This window comes from Perca flavescens, chromosome 1 (assembly GCF_004354835.1).
Source record: "Perca flavescens isolate YP-PL-M2 chromosome 1, PFLA_1.0, whole genome shotgun sequence".
In the NCBI taxonomy this organism is placed as follows: domain Eukaryota; kingdom Metazoa; phylum Chordata; class Actinopteri; order Perciformes; family Percidae; genus Perca; species Perca flavescens.
Genome location: NC_041331.1, coordinates 41,382,853 through 41,397,778, shown reverse-complemented (window position 1 = coordinate 41,397,778; position 14,926 = coordinate 41,382,853). Strand labels below are relative to the sequence as shown.

Here is a 14,926-nt window from a genome sequence, read left to right as displayed (position 1 = left end):
TTAGTTTTGTTCACATAGCCTGCTTTTGAAGACTGAAACGTCTCTGATGCTGTTACTGTAACGGGATTGTGTAAAGCCGAACTCAGTTTAGCACATGCTCCACATTATGCAAAGGTCTCATGTTCCTCTGGCTTAGATTATTACCTGTAATCCTTTTTTTCTCACCGTGCTGTCCCTGTGCAACACCTAAAACAAACTAATTAAGGAGCACAGAGATCAGCAGAGTGTAATTTATTTTATCATTTGGTCAACAGTTATAAGTAAGTAAAACTGCTGGGACAACTATATATATATATATATATATATATATATATATATATATATATATATATATATATATATAATATTATATTTAAAGCTGCACTTTCATATGGCTCTTTGTAGTTTTGCTTATTTAGAGCTAATGTGCTTGCACTTATTACTTGTTGTCTTGAGTTTGCAGCTTCAAGGTTGAAAGCATGTAATTGGAAGTAGCTTCGGATAAAATCATCAGCTAAATGACATGTAATGTAATGTAATGTAATACTTAAACATTGCAAGCTTTTAAATTCTATTGGCTTTTTTAGAACTTCAAATTATGTCCCCAAAAGAAAACATTTGTATTTTTCACGCTGACAGTCACCCCTGCTGACCTTAACCAAAAATATTTTTAACTGGACCATCTAGTGGACTGAAAAAGCAATGGATTTAATTATTCTAGGACAGTGACCCAGCAAAGTTCATCACCAGTCAGTTGATAAAAATAACTGTCTCACACATGGACACTCATCCCCCTGGACCAATCCCTGCCTATGTTCAACGCCCACTTCATTACCATATAGGCATTAGGAACATTGGAAATGTTTCTTGGGGAAAAGAGAGAACGGATAAATGAATACATGTGTGCAAAAAGGAAATAAACAGCAAAATAAGTATTATACAGTTACATCTTTGAGTCATCTGATAATCTTTGGTCCGTTTTGGGGCAACATAGAAAGAAGTAGAAGTCGAATTCAGACTGTATCTATATTATTGTATCTGTATCTATACTCTATTTATTGTGTCAATAACAGCTGATATCAAAGCCAGGTGGTTTAATTAACTCTCTCTGTTCTATGATTAAGTAGATACCACCGTAATCACTGTTTTTGGCGCTTGGTGACAACAGTATTGCCAGATTGTCATGCCTTCTTGGACAACACCTTGTTGGCTAAAGGTCAAGTGATTACCGAGTTAATACGATTGACTGCCGTCACACTGCCTGCTCAGAGAGCAGCTGGACAGTAGTTCACAGCTCTTCAGTTTGAGTAGATGCCTAAGTGCCCTGCAGACTTTCGGATCCAAACTTTTCGCATCTTTTCTCAAAGAAATCAAAGGCACAATGGGACAAGAAGAGAGCCACAGTGAGGCGATGGATTTGGCACAAATTCAGGAATTGTGCATCACTTTCATGAAGGAGTGTCCGAGCGGTGCGTTGCATTTACATGAGTTCAAGAAGATCTTTGGGGTGGCGAGCAGCTCTGCAGAGGAGTCCCTCTACATCGAGACAGTATTCCACTCATTTGACACAAATAAGGTAAAAGACGCAGCAAAAGTAGATTTTTAGTTCTATTGCGAGTGCAACCGTTGTGAATCTGTTGCATTTTGTAAAAATCACTGAACAAAGTCTCTCTCATCTGTTTTAATTTGTATCGTTAATTGTTAAACTGTTTTCCTTTCCTCTGGTGCCCTTTTCTTTTCTAATCTCACTAATCCAAGTGAAGGGACTGGGGTAAAGTTAGTTTAATGTTTGACATTTGTCAGTTTTCGCTACCTTCAATAGCTCCAAATTCCCCCAGTTTTAGGTTAAGTTGGTGAAGTAATTAAGCAGACCTTTCACAGTTTTGATCAACTCAAAATCCCCAAAAATGAAGATGCTGTTTAGAGTGCAAGGAACTGATTGTCTTTTCAACATGCCTGTCACTTTAGTTGTAGTCAGGAGCCATCATAAAAGTGCAATACCCCCCATTTCAGTCTTCAATAACTTTTTGGTCTAATATAGAGCATGACAGCCATTAAACATTCCACACAAATACAGCAAATCAAAGTTTATGCACATTTCAAGATTGCAATTTAAATAGCTTGCTCATTTCTGAATATATTGACATCAAATCTTGCATGTGTCTTTGACAACCTCTCACAACTTTCACAACTGTTAGTGTGTAAAAAATAACAAAGTGAATGACGCGATTATTAGAAAATGTATATCATTGTGTGTCTTATTAAACCTTGAGGACATTGTGAATTGGACCCTGCTTTGTGTCACTTTGTTCCCCGAGCTCTTAACTGCTCTCAGAATCAAACAAACGTGATTGGATTGTTTCATAGCAGCCACTGTTGTATTATTTGCTTACAGGACAACACACTTGATTTCATCGAGTATGTAGCAGCACTCCACTTGATCTTACGGGGGAATCTTGAAGATAGGCTCAAGTGGTCCTTCAAGATGTACGACAAGGACGGGAACGGCAAGTTGGACAGGCAGGAGGTGAAACGGATCATCAGGGTAAGGAAGACATTTTCACAAAACTGTTCATAATGAACATCACTTTTCTGCAAATTGTTTCTGAAATAAATACAAATGTTATGAGTGGCAGTTGTATAGAAAGTGGAGTGGGATATGTTCAGCTGATGTGTCAAATTGTCGAAATCCCTGTGTTTTATAACACAAAGCCTCTCAAGACAGATTATAGTTCAAGGCTTAGGGCCAGGAGTCACGGCCTGAGGGGTTGCAGGGTGTTTGGTGAGGAGAGGATGGTCTCTGTAGGGACTATTCTTATAGCGAACATCTTAAGTGTGCTTTACAGTAAGCCTCTAACTCCAGAGACCTCAAATTAGCCTACTGTCAATGCGATCTGACTTGCACAGCAGGAATTAGATAATGTTATATGTTCCCCCCGCGACCCGACACCGGATAAGCGGACAAAGATGGATGGATGGATGGATGGATGGATTACCTCAAGTTGACCTCCAAACAAAATGTTTTATTCGTTATTATTTTGGGTTATAAAACTATTAATATTCTCAATTTATGGGACATATTTGAGAGTCTCTTCAGTCATTTCATTTAAGACAGTAGAGCTCCAAACATGAATCACTTAATCAATTAGTTATCTATTAAATTAATCGCCAATGATTTTGATAATCGATTGTCATTTTTTAAAAGAAATAAAAGTAAAACACTGATGTCAGCTTGTTAAATGTGAATATGTTTCTAGTCTCTCCTCTGTGACAGTAAACTGAATATCTTTGAGTTGTGGACAAAACGAGACATTTGAGGACGTCATCTTGGGCTTTTTAGGAAACACTGATGGACATTTTTCACTGATGGACATTTTATAGACCAAACAACTAATCCATTCATCCAGAAAGTGATTGACAGCTTAATCAACAGCATAAATAAACGTTAGTTGCAGCCCTATAAGACTGATCCGTCATTGTAGTTAAGATTATATAATCTTTCACAAAGCCTGTATGACATGTGCCTGCTGCAATTGACAGTATCACACACTGTATGCTGTGCAGAAGTAAAGGGTTTAGTAAATAGAAGTGATCATTAGTTGTACTTAATCACAGACTGTGTCATGTATCTCACACAGCTCATTTACAAAATCAAGCTCCACACGACTGAAGTCAGCATGACGCCGTCTGAAATCTGTGACAGGATCTTTGAGCTGGTTGACCAGAACAAGGACGGTAAGGAAGTACACATTAGAAAACAGGAAAAAAGTAATATGTCACCTTAAGTTATATGTGTTTCAGACTTCAGACTTAGCACCCCTGAAAAGAAAACGCCACAAACAATATTAAATGAAGTTAACTGATGACTCAATACAGAAATGTGAGCTATTTAAATTAGCTGATACATGGTTAAAACTCATTAGCTCTTACCAGTGTATCTCCATGTGTACTTCTTCCACAGCAATCCCACCAATCGGTCCCAAAATGTTAGCCTGGCTCCGCCCTCCTACATACTTTTTACTTTACAAATTTTCATTTTCCTTTAGTACATCGTCTGGGTTTGCGGTATATTTGCGGGTTTTCTCCGCCAAACCTTTACCGGTCCAATCAGCGAACAGAGGGAGTGGCTGAGAACAATGACGTTGACGTCTTGCGCTAGTTTGAGTTGTAGTTCCGAAATGGCAGCGGAGAAAGATGCAAGCGATGTCTTTCGGTCCGTTGTCGCAACGCTGCCGAATATCCAGAAGTTAAAGCCCGAGCAAGAACAGTCTTTGCTGAGTTGTGTTGGTAGCCATGATGTAGTGGCCCTCCTCCCCACAGGGGTTCGGGAAAAGCTTGATTTTCCAGCTCGCTCCGTTAGTGGTGAAGGAGTTGGCTAAGGCTAACGCTAACGATGCTAAGCTGACATCACGACCAAACGTTAGCGATTGGTTACGGCAGATCCAGGGTGGCTCTGGGCAGATCCAATAGTTTTAAACTTCAACAGAGGACCCGCCTACAAGGAAGTTAACACTTGTCAATGAAGAGAGGCCAGACTCTTTGGACAAATGAAATGGACCAGAGTCTGCTAGGACCAGGCTAATGGACCAGGCTACCAACACTTTTAGAGAGGAAATGCCCTAAATGTATTCTTTGTAAATATTTACAATCATTCCCTGAAAGAACCAAGCAGGCCTGACTTGTTGCACAATATAAATGTTCTTCAAAACACGCCATTTTTAGCGTGTAGCTAGAAGAATGCATTGCCGGGCTGCTCACATAGACAATGAATGGGAAGCATAGACATGACACTTGGCAATGGAAATGTACCTTTATTCTTTGACTTTGATCAAAGCAAAGTCATCCATGTGGATTGTGTTTTTGTGCCCTCACAGGTCAGATTACCTTGTCTGAGTTCATGGAGGGAGCTCAGAAGGACGAATGGGTCATGAACTTGTTGAAGTTGGATGTTAACGCCAGCAGTTGGGTCCTCCAGAACTGTGGTAAATTACCCTGATCTCCCACAGATTTTATTTTTTGTTTTTTTTGAGGCTGACACAGAGGTGTCCATGTCTTCGGTCTCCATGTTGAGCTTCCTGTGACTTGGAGATGGAGCTCAGCGCACTTCTTCAAGGCTGCAGATCTGCCGTGATTTAGACTGCTGGTCCAAAGGCCGAGTGTTCGCTGTGTGTCTGTGGTTTGGCCTTGAGCTGATGTCTCTATCTAAGGAAACGATGCTCGGAGAAAGTCTGCTGTTAAATGCAGTACAGTCAATTATTGTGAATTTATATTCATAATTATTCCATGTGTTTATATTGTATGTTTGATAGTACAATTATGAATATATACAAATGTAATGATGGTAAACGTGTCTCTTCAGAGAGGTGGTAGAAATAAATAAATATTTTGTACTAGGAGACAGATTTCATAACTAAAATAGTATTAACGGAACTGTGTTCATGCTCTGACACTTTTTTATCTAGCTATCAAACATATCTTTTTTTATTACAAATATAAATGATCTTGTAGCGTTTTTAGTTAATTTCATGGTGTCAAACTAAAGTGCAACTTCTTACCTTTTTAACGGAATATCGATTAAACCATTTACTTTAGCTTCGTCTTTACAAGAGCCGGAAAAAGGAAGCTAATACTAGCTGTGTGCTACCCTTTGCCATACTCTGACACATCTATCTCCCAGCTGTAAAAAGTCACTGGGCGCTGCTGGTTTTTTTGAGGGTAATGGACCTTTTTCACGGCAGACATGTTGACTTGTCATAGTAGGAAAAGCACAGCTGAAATTGGTAACCTTAACGATGGCTCAGTTCCATCAAGTGTCCCAGTAAGATATTTCAGTGAGTCAGCATGCACAATACCAGGACCTCTCCTAAGTGGAATGCAGCCATCATTAATGGTTTAATACTCAGGGAATGCAGCCATCATTAATGGTTTAATACCAGGACCTCTCCTAAGTGGAATGCAGCCATCATTAATGGTTTAATACCAGGACCTCTCCTAAGTGGAATGCAGCCATCAGTAATGGGTTTAAATATACCTGTGCTTTTCCTACTGTGACATGTCAAAATGTCTGCAGTGAAAAAGGTCTATAACTATATTAAAAAGTCGCCCTCAAATGAACATCAATGCTGTCAACACATCCGGGACCATACCTCTGATATTTACAATAAAATGGCATTCTTCAACAACTCAAAATTGTGCAGTAGAAGCTCCTTAATTTCCACTTTGAATGTAAAGTTATACCGCCACCTGAGCGTCGCCCAAGCCTTCTAACTGCTTGCTCTCATCAAAGACACTTTGTAAATTAATTGGACATGTAAATGTCCATTTCCATGTATGAAAATTCGGAACACGAACACAGTTACGTTAGTTGTTTTGTTTTGGGTCACTTGGGGGCAGTGAAACAATCTAAAAACATAAATAATATATTACTAATAACTGTTCCCTGAGGAGTTTGCTGTGAGTGGCTCCCTTATTTGTTTGTCTCGTGCACAAGCACGGGGTCACACATGCATGAGCGGAGGAGGTTGTGACGGGCTACAGAGTCCTGTCGATGGTTTCACACTATTCCACTCATCTACAGATGTCTGTAAAATGCCCAAATATGCAGCAATATGCCAGCAAAGGCAGAAAAAGAATGTGGACTCAAGATATGTAAAATCTGCTTTGCAAATGTTTTTGCTTAAAGGTGCTGTAGGTAGGATTGTGAAGATCCAGGACTTAGCCCAACAATTTAACATCGACAACTTCTCAGTCCCTCCCCTCCTTTCTGCTAAAGCCCAAAACAGTCTCCTAAGCCCCTCCCCCACAAGGGAGAATGAATGTGTGTGCATGAGTAGTGATTGACACGCAGTTAGACCCCCCGCCTACCCCTCTGGCCGTGATTGGTGCATCTGAACAAGAAGCTGTGGATTTTGGCAAATCGCACTCCGGGCTGGACGTGGTGCCAGAGGAGCTGGATTTATTTTATAATGACCTGCTTCATGTAGTTCTACTGGAACATAGGGTCAGTTTCAGCAGATATGACAGAAAGTTAGTTTTATAAGGGTTATCTTTAAAGAGTAAACCCGAACATCTTGCAACAAGACTGAACTTACTAAAAACAATCATGCTGGTGAAATGTTCAGACTAATGTTTAATCTAGCCATTTATGTAATTTTGCAATGTTGCCCTTCCCTTGGTGTTGCTACGAAGAACAAAAACTAAATGGCAGATTGTCATGCACTTTATATATTTTACGTATTGTAAGTTATTGTAAGTCTGACAAGAAAGTTTTAAACTTGTGCTTCATCTGTTTCCGATGTGAATTTATTTTCTTATTAAAATCTTTTTATACACACTACATGCTGTATTTTCTTTCATTTCTTTTAGTCCCAGTGTCTTTTATAATTCTACCTCCTGGTGTCAACCAGGTCAGAAATGTTCAAATCCTAAACCCAGAAGCTTTAAACATAATCCTCGGAGGCTTAAATGTAGTTACGTATTGGCTGCAGGAGTTCAGGTAATTGATTTTAAGTGTGTGAGTAGAGAAGACCCCATAGTACACATTATATAAAGTGATCAAAGTGCCAAATCAACCCTTGTGTTGTCTTCCATCTGTTTTCTTTTATAAAGCAACCAAGTCTGTGTTACATCTTCTTAGCCAACTTCATTCCAACTTATTAACACTAGGTTTATACTTGTTTTTGGGGAATACATGGTCAATAAATGTCATTTATATTATATAATACCTACATTTTGAGTTAAAAAAAACATTATTTGACTAATAGTTAGGATCAGAGGAACGTATGTTGATGGGTAATCACAGCCTGTTTCATGTCTGGAACCATCCATGTTGTTTTTGGGCAATTTGGTTGAAAGAAACTAGAAAATATTGAATATATGTGCAATTGCAGCAGAGGGTCCACTGACCAACTTCACTGAACCACTCAAATAAACCAGACCAGTCTACAGGCCCTTTATATCATATCTTCATAATTGTGAACCAGTGGTTGCAAACAATAACTACTTGTTTCAAAATTTTATTAGCAAGAACATATACTGTAAAAGAAATCATGGACGCAGGCACGTAGCATCGCTCACATCACTCACTGGTTTGTGGACATGCCATTTTAAAGCCAGTGTTAGCATTTTAGCCATCGCCAGGTATTTTGGAGCCAGAAGTGATTATATTTGGATGAGAGGATGGAGCTGGGGGAGGGATGACGCAGCTAAGCTAGTGTCGTGTTTGGCTTCATGGCGCTGCACTAAGCTAAACGCTAAAGAGGGAAAGTCGCCGATTTTCAACCTTTCTGAAGCGAGTCACCCAGTAGACTTCCAAGATTTCCAGAATACCAAGACTTCTATAGAAACAGACTTCTTTTTGGAGCAAGTGGAGTCGCCCCCTGCTGGAAATTAAATAAAATGCAGCTTTAAGGAGCTTTAGCACTGGTTTAACTTTTCAGACCGGGACGTTGCTTCTTCAGCAAGGACCACGCACACCGGTAGCCTTTGTGGTTGTTCTGGGACAGAGGAGACTAAGCCCTGGGCGGTACCGGGAGAAGAGAATCAGGGACAGGTGTGAACATGATTGAGTAAGAGAAAGCACATGGTTGGGCAGAGGGAGGAATGAGGTGGTAAAGTGAATAGATGAAGGAAAGGGAAGGTCATAAACCCTGCCCCCCCTCCATGTTAGTGGATGAGACTTTTTTTTTCAATTAAGCTTCCTAATAAAAGTATTTAAAACAACGTACAGTACTTGAGCAAATGTACTTAGTTACATTCCACCACTGTTGTGTTGGCCGCCATGTCAAATCATCCATCTTCAGTCACAAATCCAAGTTGAATCTCTTGTATGTTTTAATATTATCAATGTTTTCTGTTACAATTGAGACAATCAGAGCATCACACGAAATGCAGCACTGTAACAAAAACTCTTCAATTGGGCTGACATCATTCACATTAATATGATCAAAACAGGTGCACAGTGGGGCAATTCCATTAAAAAAAACTTGTATTAGGCAGGTCATGTTGGGTTAACTGAGCTCCGGCAGACCTTGTGGATAAACTGGTTTACCAAGACCACTCAGGCTTTGACGTCATGCATCTTTTAATCCTGCTGAGAGCTTGGTGGTGTCATTATGTCTTCAGGGGTCATTCTTCTCTTTCGTTTGTTGTCAAAAAACCAAAGGAGTGGTTGCTTTTGAGCACATGTACAAGTGCTCAGAAGTGAGGGAATCTGTATTTGTCTTCAGAGAAATCTGAAGTGGCTTCGTCACCTTTTTTTGGAAGTGCAAATATTGAAGAAAAAGGCATTCTTGAGAGGGAGTTGAAGAAAAGTAAAGTGGAGAAAGGTCAATTGGATTGTCAAGCAGATTATCTTGACACAGTTAGAGTGGAAAGTCTGGCAGTGTGCAGATACCAAGCCATGGATCCACAGTTAGTGCACAGTGAGGAATATGCTCTGTAGGTTTTTCTTTATTTTAACAACTTAGTTTTTAGCTTTGTTTTTATTTAAAATTATGGGTCAAGAAAACAGTAGCACAGATAAGGAAGTGACTCTCCAACAAATGCAGGATCTCTACCGTAAATTTGCGAGCGAATGTCCAAGTGGAAAGCTCCACTTACATGAATTCAAGAGAATATTTGGAGTCAACAGCAACTCCACGGAAGAAGAATCTGCATATACGGAAAATGTATTTCAATCCTTTGATACAAATAAGGTAAGGTAACAGTGTTGTGTGTGTAAGTGTGTGTGTGTGTGATTGTTGGAACAGAGGAAAGACTAACCAAGACGGCTTTTATTGTTTTTATTTAGTTTATGTCCACTTTGAATGACGTGTGTTTTACAATGATAAAATTACTGATTATTTACGTGGAGTCCCGTTGAGTTGAGTTTGGTGATGGTGATTTCGGGGCTGTTTCATGTTAAACTAAAAGGATCTTACTCTTTAACAAAAAGCTCTATCTCTGTAGGTATCCTTTCCATAATGTTGTTAGACACTAAGAATAATAATCTGAGCCTGTCAGTAGCAAAAACAGAACTTTTAGTGGACAGAAATCAGGGGCGATTGTAGGATCAGACCTTTAGGGGGGCTCAGCCCCTAATGAGAATGTGACAGTGCCCCCACTAAATCAGTAATTTGATACTGAACAACAATCTCAGCTGACGTTTTTTGACACTATGATGGAACTAAACCTTCAACAAGTTCAGAAACTCTAACTTGAAGCACTAAAATTAATTATTTTTTTAATTATTATAATTTTTAGGGAGGCTGAGATGAAATTTAGGGGCTTGAGCCCCCCTAAAAAGGGACTAAAATCGCCCATGACAAAAATGTATGATTCGCAATTGCCCAATATCTTTTTTTGTATCTTTTTCTTCTTGCTTAATACTGGACCAATTTCAAAGAATGTTGTCAGTCACTAGTCATTTGGACCCCAAAAAAAAAAAAAAAAACTTTAATGAGGAGCGTCAATATTGGCTTTAATATTGCATTATATCAGTCTTTGTTGGAAGGCAGTGTGACTGACTTACCTGTCCACCGTGCTGTTTGCTTCTCAGGATGGAAATATAGACTTCATGGAGTATGTGGCCGGGCTGCATCTTGTTCTTCGTGGAAAACTGGAGGACAAACTGAGGTGGTCTTTTAAAGTTTATGACCGAGATGGAAATGGCAGTTTGGACAGACAGGAAGTGAGACACCTTGTCAAAGTAAGTATTTTATTTATGATCAAAACATTTATTTTAATCAGTTGCTTTGGACTATTTTGCAAGATTGCACTAATATTGTATGCTCCAACAGGACACTTTCTTCAGACAACATTGTCCACATTTGTGTTTTCATTTCCACTTTGGATGAATAATTGATAACATTCAAAAACCACAATATCTATCTCTTCCATCACTCAGCTCTGGGGGTGAATAGCTTACAGTCATCTCTCAGTCCAAATGCTACCAGGGACATTTTGGTGCAGGTGCCAGTACAATAAAATATATATGATAAAACAGAATAAAAATTAAATTAGGTAACTTACTATAAGAATTTAAAAGGTGTAGTGCAAGAAATGTACACAAAATAAATACATACAAAGGAAGTAAGGTTCTGTTAAATGTCCTAAATGTCTACAGTGTGCAAAGCTGCCATAAATGTTGGATGTTTTCTCAAACATTTGAAGTTAAAGTAACATTTCTTCTTTTTTCCATCTGCTCAGATTATCAACAAGATAAAAAGGCACAATGATCCCACCGCAGGGAATATTGATGATATTTGTGACAGACTATTTGATCTGGTGGACAAGAATAATGACAGTAAGTAATATTACAATGTGTCCACATTCGCACGGTGTCAACAAAAACCCTCCAGCTCCTTTCTTGTGCTGTTAAAATTGTTTGATGACTTTGATAAACATTCAGACTCTGATTGTGTGTCCTTCTCTTGTGAATTAGATCAGATTTCTTTGGAGGAATTTATAGAAGGGGCTGAAAAGGACCCGTGGGTGATGGAACAGCTCAAACTGGACATCGGGCCCTGTGATTGGTTCCTTGAACAGCAGGAGAAGAAAACCTGACTTCATGATGTACAGCGTATACCTTTTATGACAAATGATTGGACGCTAAGTGACAGTATCGATCTGCCGTCTGTGTTCAGTCCGTCAGAGAAACACTGATACAGTACCGGGTTGGTGATTATCCAAATAATGCATCGTGCTTTCTTATCCTACAGTCCGAGATTCAGGATAATCTCAGGGATTATCAGTTGTGGGACATGCCAACTGCAGGAGATGCAGTTTGAATCTTCTCCGTGGTCTCTGTTTTTGGAAGAGAAGCCTCTCACGTTTCTTTTTCAACTATTTCTTTTTTGATTTTTTGTTAAACAAGTCCCCCACTCTACCCACAACATCAACATCTGTTACACTATAAAGGCGCTGACACACCAACACGAGTATCAGCCGTCGGACAGTCTGGCGAGGTCGGTGACTCGAGTCTGTTCGGTTGCCGTCATCAGTCGGAGGATCCGTCTGCGTTCATTTTGGCCGATTTGACTTGTTGAATCGGCCTGTGGGCAGTCAGACTCAATGACCAATCTGATTGGTGGAGTGCTAGCCCTTGACTAGCAAATCAGTGCATGAGGAAACCGGAGCTGGCAACGCTTTTTTGGACCTCGTCGTGTTGGTGTGTCAGAGCCTTTCGAGCTAAAAAAAAAAAATAGAAAGAAAATGATATGACAGGATTAAATGTACAGAACAATGGCAGTGTTTTTCCTATGTTTGTGGAGGACTTAGGTGCACGTATTTGTCAGGGGCAGCGGGGCAGTGGTGGCCCAAAGGTTAGAGAAGCGAGCTTGTGACCGGGAGGTCGTCGATTCAATCCCCAGACCGTCAGGATAAAAATCTGGGTGGGGAAAGTGAAAGAGCAGTGCTTGACCCTCCCTCATTACCACTGAGGTGCCCTTGAGCAAGGCCCTTACCCCCAACCACTGCTCAGTGGCCAGCAGATCAGACTGTGGTTGTACTGGGCAGCTTCCAGGTATGAATGTGGAACTGTGTGAATTAGACATGTCATTGTTGCAAATGATAAGTTGTTCTCAATTGACTTACCTGGATAAATAAAGGTTAAATAAAAAATAAAAATAAAAATAAAAAAGGGGGGGGGGGGGCTAGGGGTTTCCTCCCTTTAAGAAATGTGACTTTTTTCAATAAAAAACAATCAATTTCATCATAATTTTGGACCATTATTATTCCCATATCTGTGTCTAAAACATTGGAAAAGTTAAGGCAGATAACACATAAATAACACTCAAAAAGCTAAAAGACAAAACTTGCTAAAGAAGCCTTGGTTAGATCTAAGAAAAGTCATTTAGTTAGTTTTGATGCCGACATTGACTTTTACCTTCATTCGGCTTAGGTGGTGTCCAAAACGGCTCAGGTGCTGCACCTAAAGCTTATAATTGTAGGAAAATCCTGTAATGGCACCTCCAGCAAAGCAATGATATGTATAAATACAAAAATAAATAAAAATGGCACCTTTGCTATCACCCACCATGTAGACTATTTTCAAGACGTTCCACTTCCGGGATTGCTCCGGTGCCGCCAGAAATTCCACCTGATGTCCGTTTTTCGGCCACCTTCCTCTTTCTTTGTGTTGGAATTTTAAACTCCAGTCAAATTTTTCCAATCAGTGTTTTCTGTCGCACAACTCAAACAACTTTTGAACGTACACGTTCCACCAAAACAAGTTCCTTCCCGAGGCTATTTTGCAGAGGCACCGTGGCTCCGTCCGGCATTTAGCGGCGCCCAAGACGATTGTGATTGGTTTAAAGAAATGCCAATAAACCAGAGCACGTTTTTCTCCCATCCCTGAATGCTGTGTGGACTAGCCACACCTTCCTCCGCAGCACTGTGGAGGAAGGTCTGGCAATGCGAGACTACCCTCCAAGACATGCCTCAATCCTTTCCCCTTTCTGGGGTTCACCACTTATTTTAATTTCAGGTATCCTGTGCTGCATTATCCCTCTGTAGAAGCTCCCCTATGTCTCCTTTTTTATACATTGGTCAAATGGTTTCCAGTTTTTCTACATGAAGATTTGCTCTGTAGACTACTGTAGCAACATGTAACTAGTGCTCATTTTCTAATACGTGATATTGGTTTTTAATTTGTTTTCAACAAATTGTATTGCGTAATTGAAGACATGTTTTTGTCAATGATTTTCGTCAGATCTTGAGAGACTCTAGTCACACTCATTCCGCTCCCTGTTTCCTGGTTAGCTCTCCACCAATCAGATGGGTCATTTGAGTCCAACTGCCGGCCTTGCCCGCCTCGCCGATTATACATGTCAAATCGGCCAAAATGATGCACGACAGCCCCTCGGACGGACGATGCCACGGAGCACACCGAACAGACTCGAGTCACCGACCTGACCACAGACTGTTCACCGGCCGATTATCAGCTCTATGTGTGTCCGGGCCTTTAGAACAACAGCTGCTTCAGTGTGACGGGAAGAGGGCCTGCAGAATTGCAAGAAGCCAATCTGAAAGACCAGCAACCCCCAAGACCTGCGTGTAGTGCCAGAAGGACTGCCACTCCCACCATACGCCGTCAAAATAATGGACGTAGCATCTGTGACGTCACCCATTGGTTTGTGGACTGCCGTTTTGAAGCCTTGAGTTTGCATTTTGACCGTCGCCACCTTGTTAGGGTAATGTTTACCAAGTTATTAAATCAAGTGAGAAGTAGGCTCATTGTCTCATACACTTCTATAGAAACAGACGGGAGCCGTGGGGCCCCTTATCGAGATTTGGCTGGATCCTGGAGTGCAGGCGCCGTTCAACCGTGTGACTCTTATTCTGTACGCCCAAATTCTACATTATGATGAATCATGTACAAGTTAAAAGGATCTGATGGAATAACATTTCACTGCAATTGTACAGAATCTTGTACGATTTCATGTGACAAATACAATTGATTGATTACTTTTGTTGCCAAAAGCATTTTGTAGTGTTTTAGAGTGCTAATTCCTACATTAGCTTGACTAGCAGCTATTATGCATTGCTCACAAGAATACAAACAAACCCTCAGTGTTTGCCAGCACAGGTCTTTAGTCACCTACTGGAGGCCTATGGGAGCTTTTTCTGTATGGTTTTAGCCTGACTTAGGCTTAGCCTTTAAGGCTCTTTTAGTATAATACCCTTTGGCTTTGCAGAGACACTAATGAGACACAGACACACTTTTTTTTTTGCATGTTCATTGAAATGAATGCCACCCATATTTCGTTTTCCTATCTTCCATGAGAACACTGGCTTCATTTGTTTTTCTGTAGTGTGAAAATCAACTTGCAAAGACTTACTTAAAACATCATGTCTGTTTATTATTGTTATCCAACTCATATGGTTTTGCAGTTGAACATACTGTACAGACATATTGAAAAGTCTGCGATGTGTTTGTGAGGGGTGGGGGCGGGAGTTTGTGAAGCCA

The 14,926-nt window shown here is 40.2% G+C and overlaps 2 protein-coding genes across 2 annotated transcripts; both read left to right on the top strand.

The window, feature by feature from the left end:
• The first annotated feature begins 879 nt into the window (after positions 1–879).
• LOC114557691 (guanylyl cyclase-activating protein 2) lies at positions 880–5,742 on the top strand. The gene is made up of 4 exons (XM_028581320.1): positions 880–1,555; positions 2,375–2,524; positions 3,618–3,714; positions 4,854–5,742. The coding sequence occupies exons 1-4, from the start codon at positions 1,361–1,363 to the stop codon at positions 4,973–4,975; spliced, it is 564 nt and encodes a 187-aa protein (XP_028437121.1). The 5' UTR covers positions 880–1,360; the 3' UTR covers positions 4,976–5,742.
• A 3,731-nt stretch (positions 5,743–9,473) lies between these two features.
• On the top strand, positions 9,474–11,523 carry LOC114556489 (guanylyl cyclase-activating protein 2). Its single transcript, XM_028579440.1, has 4 exons — positions 9,474–9,674; positions 10,517–10,666; positions 11,167–11,263; positions 11,402–11,523. The coding sequence occupies exons 1-4, from the start codon at positions 9,474–9,476 to the stop codon at positions 11,521–11,523; spliced, it is 570 nt and encodes a 189-aa protein (XP_028435241.1).
• The last annotated feature ends 3,403 nt before the right edge of the window (positions 11,524–14,926 follow it).

Bases quoted from the DNA above. Each gene is read 5' to 3' on its own strand.
- LOC114557691 (XM_028581320.1), top strand. From the start codon at position 1,361: ATGGGACAAGAAGAGAGCCACAGTGAGGCGATGGATTTGGCACAAATT. The intron at 1,556-2,374 runs GTAAAAGACGCA...ATTTGCTTACAG, and splicing joins ACTCATTTGACACAAATAAG to GACAACACACTTGATTTCAT. The intron at 2,525-3,617 runs GTAAGGAAGACA...TATCTCACACAG, and splicing joins AGGTGAAACGGATCATCAGG to CTCATTTACAAAATCAAGCT.
- LOC114556489 (XM_028579440.1), top strand. From the start codon at position 9,474: ATGGGTCAAGAAAACAGTAGCACAGATAAGGAAGTGACTCTCCAACAA. The intron at 10,667-11,166 runs GTAAGTATTTTA...CCATCTGCTCAG, and splicing joins AAGTGAGACACCTTGTCAAA to ATTATCAACAAGATAAAAAG. The intron at 11,264-11,401 runs GTAAGTAATATT...CTTGTGAATTAG, and splicing joins GGTGGACAAGAATAATGACA to ATCAGATTTCTTTGGAGGAA.